The sequence below is a fragment of the Hemitrygon akajei genome, chromosome 21 (genome assembly GCF_048418815.1).
Source record: "Hemitrygon akajei chromosome 21, sHemAka1.3, whole genome shotgun sequence".
In the NCBI taxonomy this organism is placed as follows: domain Eukaryota; kingdom Metazoa; phylum Chordata; class Chondrichthyes; order Myliobatiformes; family Dasyatidae; genus Hemitrygon; species Hemitrygon akajei.
This window is the reverse complement of record NC_133144.1, coordinates 45,399,713-45,417,207: the sequence shown is the minus strand read 5'-3', so window position 1 is coordinate 45,417,207 and position 17,495 is coordinate 45,399,713. Positions and strand designations below refer to the sequence as shown.

Genomic DNA, 17,495 nt, shown 5'->3' with positions numbered 1-17,495 from the left:
ATTTCCTTCCCTCCTTCTGTCACACTAGCCAGCCTAAATATTCTTGTATTCTTTGTCTTGCCTGATTCATTCTCATTCTCTCTCTCTCTCACTCTCTCACTCTGTCTCACACATACACCTTTTTATGGCCTTATTTAAAATAAAGCTAGTGGTAACTTAATAGTTCTCAGTTTTTCACTGACAATGCTCCTTATAAATGGAAGCTATTGTTACCTAAAATACGTTTGATCTGTGGAATAATTGAAGGCACCATTGGTTTATAAAATAAACTGCCATTCTAATTATGAACATCCATAGTTTGGTTTATATTGGAGCAACGCTTTCATTTTGTCAAACTGGGTCTTGCTAATCTCAGAGCACCTTACTTCCACTGGCAAAACTGGGCCCACACCATGACAAGGTGTGGAGAGTCAATCCTATCAGCTTTCTGCACTTTCAAATTGACCTGCAACAATTAAGTCTTTGATTTTGTAATGCTGAAGCTACATTCCTCAAATGCTCCCAACGTGACCTTGACAGAATTTAAAAGAAGGTTATTCTTGAATGGATCTTTGTCTCCATGTCAGACTGTCAAAGATATTAACGAGCATTTAAATGTTTCCGACAATCTGAGACATCTAAACACCATTAATGCTTATAAGAATGATAAAATAATTAAGTTCTTCGGTATTTGATATAATGACAAGCAATCGTCACAATCTACAAGCCTGAAATAGTAATTGAAGTCTCTGAGCTCTCAATTCCTTCGAAAGACTGATCTCTTTTTTTGGACACTACATAGTTGGAGCAACTATTTGCCACTCAGTAAGTCCTCAGCAGCTTGTGCATCCAAATCTGAGAGCCATGATGTTACTTAGGATCAGTTATAAAGCTGCACCCTGTTTAGTTTTAATTTTGTATGTTACACTGTTATTCCAGTCGATCAAGAAGATTCTACTTTTTTTGTACTACTACTTACAGCACCTCTACCTTCTTAGAAGTCTGTGTAGATTCGGCATGTCATCTAAAACTTTGACAGACTTCTAAAGATGCACAGTGAAGAGTATATACTGAACAGGTTGTATCATGGCCTGATATAGAAACACCAATGCTCAGGAATAGAAAAGTCTTCAGAAAATGGTGAATCCATCACAGTTCATCACAGACCCTCCGCACTAATGAGCCCATTTTCAGGGAGCACCGATACAAGAAAGCAGTGTACGCCATAAAGTACCCCCGCCATCCAGGTCATGCTCTCTTTTTGCTACTACCACTAGGCAGGAGGTGTAGACCCCACATAATCAGGTTCAGGAACAGTTAATCATCAGGCTCCTGAAATGGCATGGATAATTTCACTCACTACAACTCTGAACTGATTCTACCACCCACAGTCTCACTTTCAAGCACTCTATAATTCATTTTCTCAGTATTAGTTTTTATTTGCACAATTTGTCTTCTTTTGCACTGTGGTTGCTTGTTATTCTCTGTTTATGTTTAGTTTTCATAAGTGCGATTGTATTCATTTTCTAATAAATTTCTGCAAGAAAATGAATCTCAAGGTCATATATGGTGACATATATGTACTTTGATAATCAATTTGCTTTGACTTTAATTATCAGATGTGGATAAATAATCTTTATCCACATCTACAACTACAACTGTGTAGTTGATCTTCAACTATGTTTAATGTTTTGATCTTTTTAAAAAGGGTGAAGTAGGCAAACCAGGCTCAGCAGCTGGTGGAATTAAAGGTGACCCAGGAATGCCTGGACCTGTTGGCCCTCCAGGACAGAAGGTGGGTATCCCTTTATTTATTGTTCCCTAGGACACTTATGAATTGTTAATATCAAGCCTTAAAACTGTGAATAAGACATGCTGGGACTTTTGCTACTTGAGCCAACTTTAGAAAGGAGGTACAGCACCTTTCCTGATCTCAGGATGTCTGAAAACTTATTGAAGTTGATTGAGTTCTTCTGTGGTCATTCCTGTAACTTGGGAAATACGGCATCCAAGATAATGTAAGGTCCACAAAAAAAGTGGATGATAGCAATCTCAAACGAGAGAACTTTTGCAGGTGCTGGAAATCCAAGCAACGCACACACAATGCTGGAGGAACTCAGTAGGTCAGGCAGTACATATGGAAAAGAGTACAGTCGACGTTTCGAGCCAAAACTTTTCATCAGGACTGATAGCAGTCGTGTACTTGCTTCAGTGTGTTGATTGATGGATAAATGTTGGCCCGGACACTTTAGAAAATCTCACTCAAGTTGGTGCAGGGAATAATTTACAGTCATACAGTTTAACATCTTATCCAAAGGATGGTATGTCTGATAGTGCTGCGGTACTGGCACTAGATGGCTTCCGTGGGTCTGGGGCCCAGCTCTCTGGATTCAGTACTTGAATTGAAGACCTGAGAGTGTTCCCTGTTCTCTGCAGAGAGGAATCGTCCATTTCCAATTGTGGCAACCTTTGGGAAGGTGGCCTTTCTCACATATTTCCATCCATTCATATATTTGACTCGGCAGTGCATTTAAATGTCATTGGTTCATTGGCTCAGTGACAGGTGTGAAGAGTTTTAGCTGGTAGTTGAGGAATGGGTCATTAACTGACTTCCACTGTACCAGCTGGGCTTTTGGGAGTCTCCAAGAAAGGAGGGTTTCTGGGGGTGTGGAGGGTGGGAATGTCTCATGGACTACAAAGGAAGGATACTTGGGGATAGGTTTTCAGGGTAGTCACTGGAGTAGGTTCTGTTGAAGATCCACAAAATGAGAAAGCTGACGAGATGTTTTGGGAAGTGGTCCTGTTACCAGTTTGTGTTTCCTAGGGGATGGGGAAGGGTAGTCTGGCATAAGAGAGGATGCAACTTTCCAAGTGGAAGAACAGTACTGAATATTCCAGCCTCTCAGGAGAATCTTCCCTGAGGATCCTCCTCAACTGTCCCATATCTGATGACACAATTCCATCTCCTCAGTCAGGGCAGGTTTCGATGCTTTCAGGATTCCTTCATTTGACACTCTACGATATTTTCAAAAGCAGCATTAAGAGATTGTAAAGGAGAATATTTATTGTGTTAATCCTCAAGTAAGTTCTGGCAATATTAGTGTTAATGTGTTCTGGAATTTCTTACAGGGTGAAGCAGGGGAACGAGGTATGCAGGTGAGTTGGACGTTGGTCATTGGTGACATTCACTGTGATGCAACTTTCTTTTAGTAATCAACTTCACAGAGAAAAGGCAAAGGAGCTGTTTTTCTACATTTGTTAAACTGGAAATTATATCTTTTGAAACAAATCTAACTCTGTCCATGACTCTTGTTGATGTCAAAGCTGTTCAATTTGAGATGGAGTTACATAGGAGAGGGCTGATTGAGTAAACAACTGGTGCGAGGGGAGAGGCCAAAGCAGAACCCAGAGGTGAGCTCTGGAGAAAGGAGCAGAAGTGTTGATAAGCCAAGGTCACACAGCATCTCTGTAATTGATGTGAGAGGATGGCATCCTAGGTGCTCTAAACTTAATTGAGAAGAAAAGGCTAGGTGGCAAGCTAAGCCTGCCCCTTACTGTGATGGTCAGTGTATCAGCACTAAATAAATAAACAAACTCACACACACACACACACACACACACACACACATACATACACACAGACGCGCACACACACACACACATACATACACACAGACGCGCACACACACACACACGCACAACATTCATGTGTGTGCACAAGCACGCCTATAAACACACACACACTTTCTGCTACGAACACACATGCATACACACAGCTATGTACATGCATACAGACACACTCACTTGTTTACACACACACTGCTATGTGCATACCGACAGACACTAACTTCTATGCACACACAGATATCCATACATGTCCAAAACACATGCACACACTGCTATGTATACCCATAGACACACAATGCACATGTATATAAACCTCCCACAACCCACACATACACACCTCCTCACCCTTCTACACATCTCTACTTTCCCTTCTTCATCTATCCTCCAACCATCTCCTTCCTTCTTGCCTTTCTATATCCCCATCTGTGCTGGCACCACCACTACTGCCCCACCCCTCCCTCTTACGTGCAAGCAAATAGTTGTCTGATATCACAGTGTGCCTTCATGTTTGGGGCAACCAAGGAGCAAGCAGCCTGAAGGTTGTGTATTTTTTCCCCCACTGAGTTTACATTCAAAGCCCACTTGTTTATTTCCATTTAACACCACTGTGGCTTGTATATCATAAGTAATACATCATAAAACCGAGCAGGTTATAGACTCTGCAGTTACAATTGCTAATGGAAGATCATTCACTAATCCTCCAGTTTACCCAGAGAATAAATCAAATGAGCTTCAATTATACAGACTGCTGGCTGGCTCTAACAATGTGCTGTTTAATTTCCCATGTCTGCTCTGTAGGGCCCTCCAGGTCCTAAAGGTGAAGCAGGAAAAACCGAGATAATTGACTATAATGGTAACATCAATGAAGCACTCCAGGTACGTGTTTTTCTAAGAGCCGCGTCGCTCAGAGTAGTTAAGATTTTTTTTGGTCCAATACTATTCTATTTATTTTGGAAATAGTCCAGGTGTTGTGTGAACAGGATCTTATGAATTAAATTATAAATGATGGAATCACACACCATAAACAGAGATCATTGAATCCATTGTGTCTGTGATTGAAAGAGCTCTCTAATTAGTTCCTTTCCCGTGCTCCTCAACCCCGCAATTATTTCCCTTTGCATGCATTTAACCAATTCCACTTGGAACATAACCGTCATGCCTCATTTCACTACTGCTTCCAGAGGAGTGTACAGAGTACTTAATTCACTTCTGTGTGAATAGGGCAATAATACAAGCTGCCCAGGTTGAGGGCAGTGAGGCTCTCCTCTGTTCCTCTTGAAAGATTGGAGCATTGTACAGGAAAAACAGAAATCCCACTCCCATTCCTCAATGAAGATGGTAACCATCTCCAGAGCTTTTCAGCTGCTCTCTCTGTTTAATGTGAATCGGAATCAGGTTCAGTATTATCGGCATTGGTCATGAAATTTGTTGACTTTGTGGTACCAGTACAAAACAATGCATAATAATAGAGGGAAAAAACTGAATTACAGTAAGTGTGTGTGTGTGTGTGTGTGTGTGTGTGTGTGTGTGTGTGTGTGTGTGTGTGTGTGTGTGTGTGTGTGTGTGTGTGTGTGTGTGTGTGTGTGTGTGTGTGTGTGTGTGTGTGTGTGTGTACAAAAATAGAAATAAAATAACTAGTGAGGTAGTATTCACGGTTTTAATTAACAATCAGAAATCAGATGGCAGATGGGAAAAGCTTGTCCCTGAATCGTTGAATGTGTGCCTTCATGCCTCTATACCTCCTTCCTGATGGTAGCAATTAGAACAAGGCATGACCTGGGTAATGGGGATCCTTAATGATGGACACCTTTTTGAGGAATCACTCCTTGAAGATGTCCTGGATACTATGGAGGCTAGTGCTCATGGTGGAGCTGACTAAGTTTACAACTCTCTGCAGCTTACTTCGATCCTATGCAGTAATCCCTCCCCCCCGCCCCCCATAACAGACAGTGATGCAACCAGTTAGAATGCTCTCCACAATACATCTGGAGAAATGTTCAAGTCTCTTTGATGACATATCAAATCTTCTCAAACTGCTTATGAAATATAGCCACTGTTGTAGCTGTATCAATATATTGAGTCCAGATTAGATCCTCAGAGATATTGGCACCCCAGGAACTTGAAATTGTTCACTCTTTACACTTCTGATCCCTCTTTGAAAACTTGGGTGTGTTTCCTTGACTTGCTCTTTCTGAAGTCCACAATCATTTCCTTGGTCTTATTGAGTGCAAGGTTGTTGCTGTGACAGCACTCAACTAGCTTATGTATTTTATGCAATTAATCCTGCAATTGGCATATTTTAAAAAATATGTAATACCCTGCCAAACACTTTACATTATGTATGTTGCAATAGTTTCAATACATTCATTGAGAACTTGTAGATTATTAAAGAAGCTGCAAGTCCCATTTCCTATTTCTGTTGGTACGTGAAAAGTGGACACCAAATACATTAATGACATTACTTCATGAGCAAAATGCAAACAGGACAAAGATCTGTGCTAGGCTGAATTGCCATAGGAAATAACCAGTGTAACTTCCAGATGGGAATAGGAAATGAGTGTGGAATCGCATCTTTTGGATGATTTACAGGGACAAATCCTTTTGTCTTTAATCCAGTATCTAGACTTGTGTTTCTTATTAACTGAGCCTTTGCTGAAAGCAGTATCCTCAGCCATGGTAATTGTAGGTTCAAGGCACAATCTAGAGACATGAGCATTAAATTCTCAGTGAATTCCCCCACACTGAGTAGTGGTGCTGCCTTTCAAATTAGGCCCTGTACTCTTGCAGGGAATGTAGAAGACGGCTTTGCTTTGAAGAAAAGAAAGGGAATTCTTCAAGGTGTCCTGGCCGATGCTCATCCCAATCAACATCATGGTGTCTGGTTGTTAGTCACATTCCTGTTTATGGGAACTTGTGTCCAGACGGGTTGTGACATTCTAAACATTGCACCCGTGACACATCATTGTTAAACGTTTTGCAGCCTCATAAAAGCTGGGACGGTGATGCAAATCTTCCTGTCAATGCTGTCAATGTCATTTTTATTTCATAGAATCAGAAATAATAGCATATCTTTTTGAGTAATAGCATACCTATTGGCATATCTTTTCCAATAATAATATTGCACATTGCTGCCAAAGGCAAAAAAAATGCATGTACTTTTGGATGCAATTCTGCATGATTTTGCAGTCCAAAGTCAACTTTTATGAACTTTACCATTTATATGTCCAACATCTGCAGTGTCTTGAGTCTCTAGTTGTGTTCCACTGTTTTGAGGAACTGATGATAACACAGACATCCCACTTCTCCCGGAAGTTCCGGGAGTCTCCTGCAAATTGATAGCGGCTCCGTGACGCCCACAAATTATATACAATATCCCGTGAATTGATTTTTTTTTAGAGCGAGCGAGCGAGAGGGGGTGGATGGAGAGAGAAGAGAAAGAGAGAGATATCAAAAATAATGACAGTGATGCTCGCTACTGTTGCAACTGTTTGCAGTGACTTTTCTATTGCCCAAGGTGGGTTAAAATGCAAAAGACATGTTGAGGTGAGTTTAACAGGTGTCATTCGTTCATTAGCATAGCTAACGTTATTTAAACAAGCTGGCTTGCTGCTAAGGAGCTACTCTATTGCAGACATCCCACTTCCCCCGGAAGTTCTGGGAGTCTCCTGCAAATTGATGGTGCTAACTCCCTGAAATGAGTTTTTGCAGGGTGGAATATCCGATAACATGTATCATTTGTGTTTAGGGCCCTCCAGGAGCTCCAGGAAGGCCAGGTCCACCGGGCCAGAAGGTACGTTTTCACCTTGCTCAATGACTCAAAGCCAACAGTAACGATTTCAACTTCTTTTGCAACTTGGGCACTTATCAACAGTACAGATCCGGTTCCCAATTTATTTTCTCCCAAGATACATCCTACCCGCATAAACTAAAAAAAAAACCTCCTTACCCTTCTGGTGTGGAGAAAAGTTTTCATAATAGCAGACACAAACCTTTCTTTTCTGGCATTGCATTGAAGTTATTGTTTGTGATGAGGATTTACACTACAGTGCCTTAAATGTCATGAAAAGGTATTATGTTGTTGGCATTGCACAGCTAAAATGAATTTACTGATAAATTATTCTGTTTTGATAGGGTGAAGTAGGCTTGCCAGGTGTACCTGGACTTGATGGAGAAAAGGTAATGTTTCTTTTGAAGAGCAAATGTACTTGTGGTGCCCATTTAAGATTCACATGATCTCATTTACATATGTCTATTGTTATGGCCGTGAGAGTTTCTCTTGCTAATGTGGTTTACTTCTTTCAGGGCCCTCGTGGTAAAACAGGGGATACTGGAATAATTGGTCTCCCAGGACCACCAGGACCTGAAGGGCCGAAGGGGGAGGCAGGAATTATGGGATTCCCCGGTCCTAAAGGAGATAAAGGAGACAAAGGAGATATCGGCCAGATTGGATCACCTGTAAGTTCAAGCCTTCAAAATCTTATTTTAGTTATACCTTCTTGGATTTATATATAAAAAAATAATACTAGAGTGTTTAATCTCCATCCTATTCAATATGTTCATAGCTATATGCTGAAGATTTTTATTTTATAATCCTGCAAGGACATCAATTTGCTGATTGATTTTAAAGTCAATTTGTGGACAAACCACCCTCCTTTCCATGAACCCTGTCTACACTTTTCACTGTCTTGGTAAAGCAACCAACATAATCAAAGACTCCACCCACCCCAGATATTCTCTCCTCTTCCCCGCCATGCCCCTGCAATTGGGCAGAAACTACAAAAGCCTGAAAACACGCACCACTGGGCTATAGGGCAGTTTCATCCCATTGTTAGTAGACTCTTGAATGAACCTCTTGTATAAGGTTGACTCTTGACATCACAATCCACCTCGTAATGACCTTGCACGTTATTGGCTGCCTGCACTGCAATGTTATACTCTGCAATTTGTTATTGTACTACATCGATGTACTGATGTGATGAAATGGTCTGTATCGAAGGCATGAAAAACAGAGGTTTTCAATGTACCTTGGTATATCTGACAACAAAAAAACAATTTAACAATCTATTGCCATGTGTACGAGAACGGTGATGGTACAGGTACAATGATAGAACTTGTTTGTAGCAGCATCACTGGCATATAGGTATAGACAATATATAGAATGGGAGTATGTAAGTTATATATACAGTAATCTATACATAAAATTATACTATACAGAGAAAAAAAATTAATTGCTGATGTGAGTGATTTACCTAAAATGTACAATATATCTTTCTTGTATTAGCAGCTGTTCAATTGATCACATGGCATCAGTTGTCAGCATGAGGAAAATGATACTTTTGAAATGGCTTTAGATTATTTCTCTGCCATTTCGAAGCAATCCGGTATGCAAAAGCTTAAAAAACAGCATTTGAAGTAGCCCCAATGCCCTGAGGTAATTTTATTGTGTGTTCTGTGTTCAGGGTTTGGATGGGCCGACAGGTGAGAAAGGAGAAAGGGGTGAGCCAGGATTGCAAGGCCCCCCTGGGCTACCAGGTCCCGTCGGACTTCCAGGTTCAACCGTGAGTATCTTTAGTTACTTGACACATTGGGATCAAAGAGATCTTGAGGAGTAGGAGTAGTGCCCATGAACTCCCTGTCCAATCCTGTTTAAGTAGCCATCACGTTTAACCTCTAAGCTCTTTAACATCTGGCACACTTAACACCCGTACCCCTTCCACATGCCTTATTTAAACCCTTGTCTGTTTGAATCCTTCACCTCATTAAAAGTTACATACCACAATTTGTAGCCAGGTACGTTCTGTTGACGTGGAGAGCTGAGTTCATCTTCCTCTGAAGGTCAGTGCAGGCATTAGGGAGAAGGCATGTTGTGAAAACTTTGACATCCCCTGGTCCAGGAAGTGGTAGATTGCACTGATATTTTCTTTCAGGATACCTTATGAAAAACTGGCTATTGATGTCAATTCAGAGAATTTCATTCACTTAATGTGCATTTGGTGTCTGGCCAGAGAGAGAGACTCCCCATTATCATCTTTAAGTACCAAAAGAGCAGCCAGGATAAATTTATCCTCGTCCAGTCTGATCTACCTCCAATAATTGCACCAGGAGCAAGGCCAGTGCTGGCTGCTTGTTCCCACTATGCTACTGTGAGGCCATAGCTGACATGCTGAAGTTATGCTTCACTGCTTGGACAGATGCAGAAATGCAGTCCTGAGGGCATCGTGTCATCAGAAGGCAGTTGTTAATGAATCGCTGATACAGTGTACATGATATAAATTTGGCTTTAATCTGCATTCTATAATTGCACTATAACAACTTCTGCACACTGGAAGTAAGAACTTGTGTTGTTATAAAGTCTTTCAATGCTCCAACATTCCTGGGCAATGAATTATATTTGAATTAGCTTTTTCTTTTGTGGAAAGCTGAAACATAGTGCGCATGTTCATAACGTCTAGCTTGTTTTATTCTCAAGAATGGCTCGGCTGCTGTAAGCATATATTGTCTTAAAAATAAAGATTGTTCCCACAGCTATTTTGCTTATACCTCCTTCCACCCATTTCTTAGTGTGCAGTTAATATGAAAGGACATTGAAAAAGAGTTTATTCGTCCACCACAGTATTCTGCCATTTTGAAAAAATAAACGTTTCAATTATTCCTCAATCCTGCATTCTCCCAATGGCCCTTCAAATTTCTCAGCTTCACGCATTTAACCCATTTCTGAAAACGGCCTTTGTGACTTTAGGGGATGCATTCCAAATGCGACTGAGTCAGAGGACAGTTTTAGATGAAACTTGAAGCAAATTATAAAAAAGATGATGCAATGTTTGCAATTCTGAAACATCAGATGTATAGCCAAAGTCTTAAATAACACACAACTCTAAACATTGCTGACTAATATTGCCTTCAGTGGGTTTTTAACTGTAGTCATTTAGAAGGATTTGCATCCTGTCATCCAACTTTGAAAGTCTTTAATGTTGAAACATATCTACTAATCTTCTGTTTTTAAGCCACAATCTGTAGCTGTGACCATTGTGTTTCATGAACCATTTGCAAATCTTGGCTGGGTCCACACTAAAAGATGGCTGTTCTTCTTGTAGGTTAATGGGTTACCAGGAGTTCCCGGGCCACAAGGCCCTCCAGGTCAAATGGTAAGCCTCCTTTCATTTAAATTGAGATGAAAGAACAGAAAGAAGTTGGCATGACATCTCATTCTCAAAAAGCCAGCATAACCTTAAATTGAAGGGTATCTCATCATCAGAGGGTGATTGTTAATGCATCACTGATGTAAATTTGGATTTAGTCTCCATCCTTTGATTACATTTATCAACTTCTGCATGCTGAAAGAAAGAACTTGCACTACTAATGAAGACTTTCAAAGCCTCAACATTTCAAGGCAATGAATTATATTTGAACCAACTTTTTATGGAGCACTGATACATTATGCACACGTAGATCATGCATGTTGATAACACACCTAGCTTGCTTCATTCCCTAGAATGGATAGGCTGTTTTAAGTATATCATATCTGAGTCTTTTATAAGGCATTGGTCAGAGGTACAAAAGGACTTAGGATTCCTTGTGCAGGATTCCCTAAGGGTTAACTTGCAGGTTGAGCCAGTGGTAAGGAAGGCAAATCCAATGTTAGCATTCATTTTAGGACTAGAATATACTATAAGAGCACTAATGTCAAACTGAGGTTTTATAAGGCATTGGTTAGACTGCACTTGGAGTATTGTGAGCAGTTTTGGTCCCCTTATCAAAGAAAAGATGTGCTGGCATTGGAGAGGGTACAAGAACGATTCCAGGAATTAAAGTGTTAATGTATGAGGAGCATTTGATGGCTCACAGGAGTTTAGAAGAATGACGAGAGAAGCTAATTGAAACATATCAAATATTGAAAGGTCTAGATAGAGTTGATGTGGAGAGGATGTTTCCTATAGTGGGGGAGTTTAAACCAGAGGGCACAGCCTCAAAATGGAGGATGTCCCTTTGGAACAGAGATGAGGACAAATTTATTTAACCAGATGATGGTGAGTGTGTGGAATTCATTGCCCCATACAGCAGCCAAGTTAACAGGTGCATTTAAAGCAGAGTTTGATAGGTTCTTGTTTAGTAAGGGCGTCAAAGGTTATGGAGAGAAGCAAGAGAATGGGCTTGAGAGCGACAATAGTGCAGCCATGATAGAAAGCTGCAGCAGACTTGATGGAGTGAATGGTCTGATTCTGTTCCAGTCTTATGGTGTTTTGGTCTTAACACGTGTTTAAAAACAGCAATATGTTAATACATCATCGAGTCACTGTCATTCTAGCATAAAATGAGGCTGATCAGCCAAATGTATCCACGCTGAAACTCTCTAGATCAATTTAGTCAGGCCCATAGCCCTACAGGTTTATTCCCCTCAGTCCCCCATCAAATTTCTTTCTGCACTCACTAATGTCCTGACTTCAACCACTCGAGTAGGCAGCAGGTTATAAGTCATTACCATCTACTGCCTGAAAGAGTCCTTCCTCAAATACCCTTGTACTTCCTCAAACTCTTAAAATTGTGACCTGGAACCCTAGTGTCATCAGCTAATGACAGTGGTATTTCTCTGCCTATCTGATCTAAACTTACCATCCTCTTATACACCTTATCACATCTCCTCTCAGCTTCTTCTACTCTAAGAGAACAATCCCTTCTCCAGCAACCAAACTGTATAACTGAAGTCTGTTAGCCTTGAAACCATTCTGATAAATCCCTCCTGCACTCTTGCCAGGACCTTGACATCCTTTCTGAAGAGTGGTTTGAATTTTTGCGCTGAGACTATAAGACAAAGGAGAAGAATTAGGCCATTCAGCCCATCAGGTCTGCTCTGCCATTCGTTTATGGCACATTTTGGTATTGATTTTATCAAAAAGTTTTAAGTTTTGAGTAGAAGTGAGTGTGTGACATTGTACTCTGTATGAAATAACCCTTATTTAAAATTATGTTTCTGATCTGTTCTGTCCAGGGACCTCATGGCCTTCCAGGGACAAAGGTAATTTTAATTATTCTTGAACTACTGTTACAGAAGTATACTTTGTATGATGAAAGAGATTACTTTCAGTGGGACCTTCCCCCTGTTTGTTCTTCAGATGAATCTGTGGATTGATAAGAATAGAAAACATATTTGATCCTTGACCTGTAATACATGCTGCAATAAAGGTTGAGGGGGAAAGAATTGAGGAACAAACTAGAGTAATATTTGTCAGCTGAATGGCAAATGTTTTGGTCAGAAATGCACAAGCTTTCATTGTCCTCACCATTTCAACAGTTAGCTTTATTTACCCATTTATACATTGTATTTTAATATGATATGATGTGTGAAATATTAATTTAAAAGGTAGTAATTGTAATGACCAAACATATTTTTGACAGAAAATGGCATAATGTTCACAAACATTAGGGATTATTTTGCTGTCTGAATGCTAACACAAGCTGATAAGCTTCAATATCTATCTTAACCTTGTTCTAATTTAATTTGTTTTCCTTTTAATTTACCAATTTACACACTGGATCAATGTTTTACTGTACAAATCACTTTGCCACCTACATTATATATTGAGAGTGTTTAAAAAAAAACTCTGCAAGTCAGGCAGACCAACACCTGGAGAAAGATCTTTGGACTGAAAGATGAACTCCCCCTCTCTGCAAATTCTGCGTAACCTGAAAGGCACTCGGTATTTTCTGTTTTGAAATTTGTGGCAAACTGTCAAAAGTGTAGTTTGTCCATATTAGCTGATAAACCTTTTCAATATTAACACTTGAATTTCAAAGTATGATTCCAAATTTTGTGTACATTAGAATGTATAGAGGTATTTAAAATTATGAGGGGGATAGATAGAGTTGAAGTGGATAGGCTTTTTCCATTGAGAGTAGGGGAGATTCAAACAAGAGGACGTGAGTTGAGAGTTAAGGGGCAAAAGTTTAGGGGTAACATGAGGGGGAACTTCTTTACTCAGAGAGTGGTAGCTGTGTGGAACAAGCTTCCAGTAGAAGTGGTAGAGGCAGGTTTGATTTTGTCATTTAAAAAAAATTGGATAGATATATGGACAGGAAAGGAATGGAGGGTTATGGGCTGAGTGCAGGTAGGTGGGACTAGGTGAGAGTAAGCGTTTGGCACGGATGAGAAGGGCTGAGATGGCCTGTTTCCGTGCTGTAATTTTTATATGGTTTATATGGTTACCTACTAATTTTGTCTGTAAATCAGATTCATTTGCATATGTATGATGCATATGACATTGTAAAAGTCAATACACTGCAGTTTTCTCATTGACATAGGGTGAGCCTGGTTCAGAAGGTCCCAAAGGTGATAGAGGTGATCGAGGTCCCCTGGGACTGCCTGTAAGTACTATTGCTGTCAATCTGTACCTCTACCTTGTATCTGCTACTTTGAGACACCGAGGCATGAGAGTGTAATTAACATAGTCTTCAAATCAGATTAACTCAGTAGACAGCTAATTTGATATAAATCATCTAATGATAACTTGTGTGTGAATGCACGTTAGACTCCAGATTTTAAAACAAATAGACCAGGGATTCCCAACCTTTCATGTACCAATGCTGTTTAGCAAGGGGTCCATGACCCTAGGTTGGGAACCCCCTGTAAAGGCACAGCAGTTTGGGGATTTGTATTCTGCTGTACAGTCAAGTGACCAGGTCCAGAGGTGAACATCTGTCCACCCAGATTCCAACTCCACTCTGAACTCGATCTCCTCTGGGGAGAAACTGACCTGGTCGCTTTTATTCTGCAGAAATCCACCATTGCTTGTCAAACCTTGGATTGTTTTAGTGGTGCACTTTTCTCACTCACTTTTTCCATAAAACTGAAGAGTAAAATAAAACGGGCATCATGTACTGTTTGCATAGGATAAACAATAACTGGAGTTTTGAAGAGGTAAAGGAGAATTATGGTAGGTATGAAGTTAAGGACCTCGAGAATTGGGGGAAATGGTGCAAAATAGGAAGACAGAGGAAAGGAATCAACAGTCTAATTTCCAGGGACTGATACTGGGGGTATTTAACAGAGCAGGTGGACCTAAAACAGAACCAGAGGCTGAATCTTTCTGAATCAGTATCCACAACATAAATCAATACAAATGTACCATAACGGCCAGCTTTGGTGAAGAGAAGGGGGCCTGTGATCATTAAGAACAAAGCCATAATTTTTAAACTTGCATCATCCAAATACTGTACTGCAGAGACCTCACCCTTTGGCTCAACAGCTGAAATTCCTTTGATCAAAAAATAACTCAGTTCCTCCTGCATTCCCCAAATGATTTATGTGGCTTGGTTTCTTAACAAAGATGACAAAGTTGAATTGAAAGTCTCAGGAACAAATCACAGCTAAAGCATGAAATCCTGGAACATAACCCTTACTTTGGATTTCACTAATTCATTTTTTAAAGATCAAAGATCTTTCAAAATGTAATGACAATCTTTAATCATCATAGGTATCCATAACAATAGTACTCAGAAATGATCAATATTAGACCATTCATCCCTCAAACCTACTCTGATCTTTAGTGAGGTTACATTTAGTTCCTTTATCTTTCCTGTAAAATTCCCCCATATCTGCCAATCACATATGTTGTCACAAAGCTATTGAACTGACTTTTGAATGCATTGAGCACAACACCCTGCTGAATAAAGTCAAGTCTCTGCATTTCCACTCTAAATGGCCAGCCTCTTCTCCAAGGATAATAGTTCTAGATTCTCCAGCCAAGGGGAACAATCTCTCACAGCATCCAACTTGCCAAGCCTATTAAATATTTCTCAGTGGAATCAGCTTAACCCTTCCAGAGAACTCGTGCCCATTCTGTTTATAATGTCAATAGCAGCAGAGATGATCCTTACTTCTAGATGATCAACAGAATTTGAAGATTAGGCAGATGGAAGCACAGGCACAAGCTTTAAGGTCATTGCTGAAATTGAAGAAATGATCATGTGAATGTACTAAGCATTAAAAGCAACAGTTGCATAGTGTGTGTGTGATGAGATCAACATTAAAATAACTTCTTTCCTCTTGCATCAGGTATTTTGCTATCCATTATATAATGGATAGAATACAGGGCTGTATCACCAACATTGGCATAATTCATTATTGATATAATGTACATGTATCATAATTCACTTTCAATCACATGGCGTGCTGGTCATACTCACTCTTTGCTAATTGTGAAGATTTGGCATTTGGCTTTTTCAGCTAGTATCAGTGACAGTTTCAGGAGTTTCCTGCTCTGACAAAACAGGTAACTCTTGGTAACTATGATGACAGTTCCAATGAAATTTTCATGATTAATTTTTTTTTAAAAATTGTAACCTTGAAATATTTGATTGTATAGTTTGGGTTTCTAAAAGATTTCTTGTGTGCTGATAGACATGTCAAGTCTTCATCCCTTTCAACATTATGTCATCACCTTTCATTGAGTTATGCCAACGTGTCCCTTTTCACTGCTACATTCATTTCTTCCCCACTGTTCTTTCCACTTTTAACACTTCATACACCAGGGTGCTTCTGGCTTAGATGGACAGCCTGGGCCAGTGGTGAGTTCTGTATGTCCATTGTCTAGATAGCTTGTGCCTGCTGCACTGCCGTTGGACTGCATTGTGAATTTAACATGGCTGGAATCCATGCCTGTACAGTGGACCGTTACCATTGTAAATGAAGCATGAGAAATATGCCAGTGCATGCAACTGCTTAATTAACCTTTTGGTTTATCATTCGGACTAGGAACTGCTTAAGTAATGTGATTGTTAAATGGCTACAAGTATTACAGCCACAGTGTTGTAATTCTGGTAAATCAACAAATGTAGGAGGCAAAAAAAAATCGAAGTGCTTTAAAACAAAATTAGTTTTGTTGAGCAGCACATTGTTTTGGTTATATGTTTGACATTATCAATAGTCCTACATTTTCATATACCAAAGCAAGCTGTGGTTTACAGTAAATCTATTCTGTCTTAGTAGGTCTGAAGCATTTAATGTTGATGTGTAACTTGGGCCTGTGATCTCACTGAGTTATACTGACCAAAGTGAACCCTTCAAATTAGAGTGTAACACACCTCCAGGCTGAATGATTTGTTACACAGATTTTCAAATTATTGGGTTGAAATTCCAGTTCGGTGGACTAGAGAGGGTAAAGTAGGCATGGCTCATTTTTAACCATTACCCTCACTAATTTTCACTCCCTTTAAGATTCTCTAATGGCACTTATGGAAACCCATTGCTACACTGAACGACTGAGATTACACACAGTTGCCCGCATAGACATTCCGTCCATACATGCAAGGTAGCATTGATGCTGATTGGTTGAGAAAAGTCATGAGGTATACCCGAAGAGGGACAGAATGCACCCTTGGGTGGTAAACTTTGCAAAAATGTTGAGTTTACCAGAGCAGCTCCCTTGTATGTGACCCATTGAATGATCCTAGCACTAGGTACAAGATGAGTGCAAAAGACATACTACCTCCCATTAACTGATTCCCTTTAAGAACAGGACTAGCTTTTATCAGCATTGTTTTGGAATACTTCGTTCACTGCAAAGTGTACCTTTCTGTTCATACTTTCTTTACCAAGTGGAGCTCCCCAATAATCTCTGACTGTAGAGGGTCACTGCAAGGTCAAATGAAAAACTTGCAGGAGGATATGAGCTCGCATCAGCAGAGAGAAGGTACACTTCACAGGCAAGCTTGGTTTAGGAGGTTCATGTCCAGTGCAGAAACATACAATAAAGTGTAGATTAGTAAAACTGGATTACAATTATGTTCATATCTTTGAACATTTGCTAACCTGAAAATATAGACACACCCTGCTTTTTAGCTGGTTTTTACCTTTCTCAGGATTATAGATTTTAACAATGGATACCACATATTTT

At 39.9% G+C, this 17,495-nt stretch overlaps 1 protein-coding gene across 1 annotated transcript in view; it reads left to right on the top strand.

Annotated features, from left to right (window-relative positions):
• The window catches only part of col13a1 (collagen, type XIII, alpha 1), a 121,590-nt gene that overhangs the window by 85,147 nt on the left and 18,948 nt on the right, over positions 1–17,495 (top strand). The window contains exons 24-34 of the mRNA XM_073025335.1: positions 1,688–1,774; positions 3,109–3,135; positions 4,405–4,482; positions 7,352–7,396; positions 7,738–7,782; positions 7,909–8,061; positions 9,066–9,164; positions 10,701–10,751; positions 12,593–12,619; positions 13,903–13,965; positions 16,132–16,167. Of these exons, the coding sequence (XP_072881436.1) occupies positions 1,688–1,774; positions 3,109–3,135; positions 4,405–4,482; positions 7,352–7,396; positions 7,738–7,782; positions 7,909–8,061; positions 9,066–9,164; positions 10,701–10,751; positions 12,593–12,619; positions 13,903–13,965; positions 16,132–16,167 (711 nt within the window). The remainder of the gene's footprint in view (positions 1–1,687; positions 1,775–3,108; positions 3,136–4,404; positions 4,483–7,351; positions 7,397–7,737; positions 7,783–7,908; positions 8,062–9,065; positions 9,165–10,700; positions 10,752–12,592; positions 12,620–13,902; positions 13,966–16,131; positions 16,168–17,495) is intronic.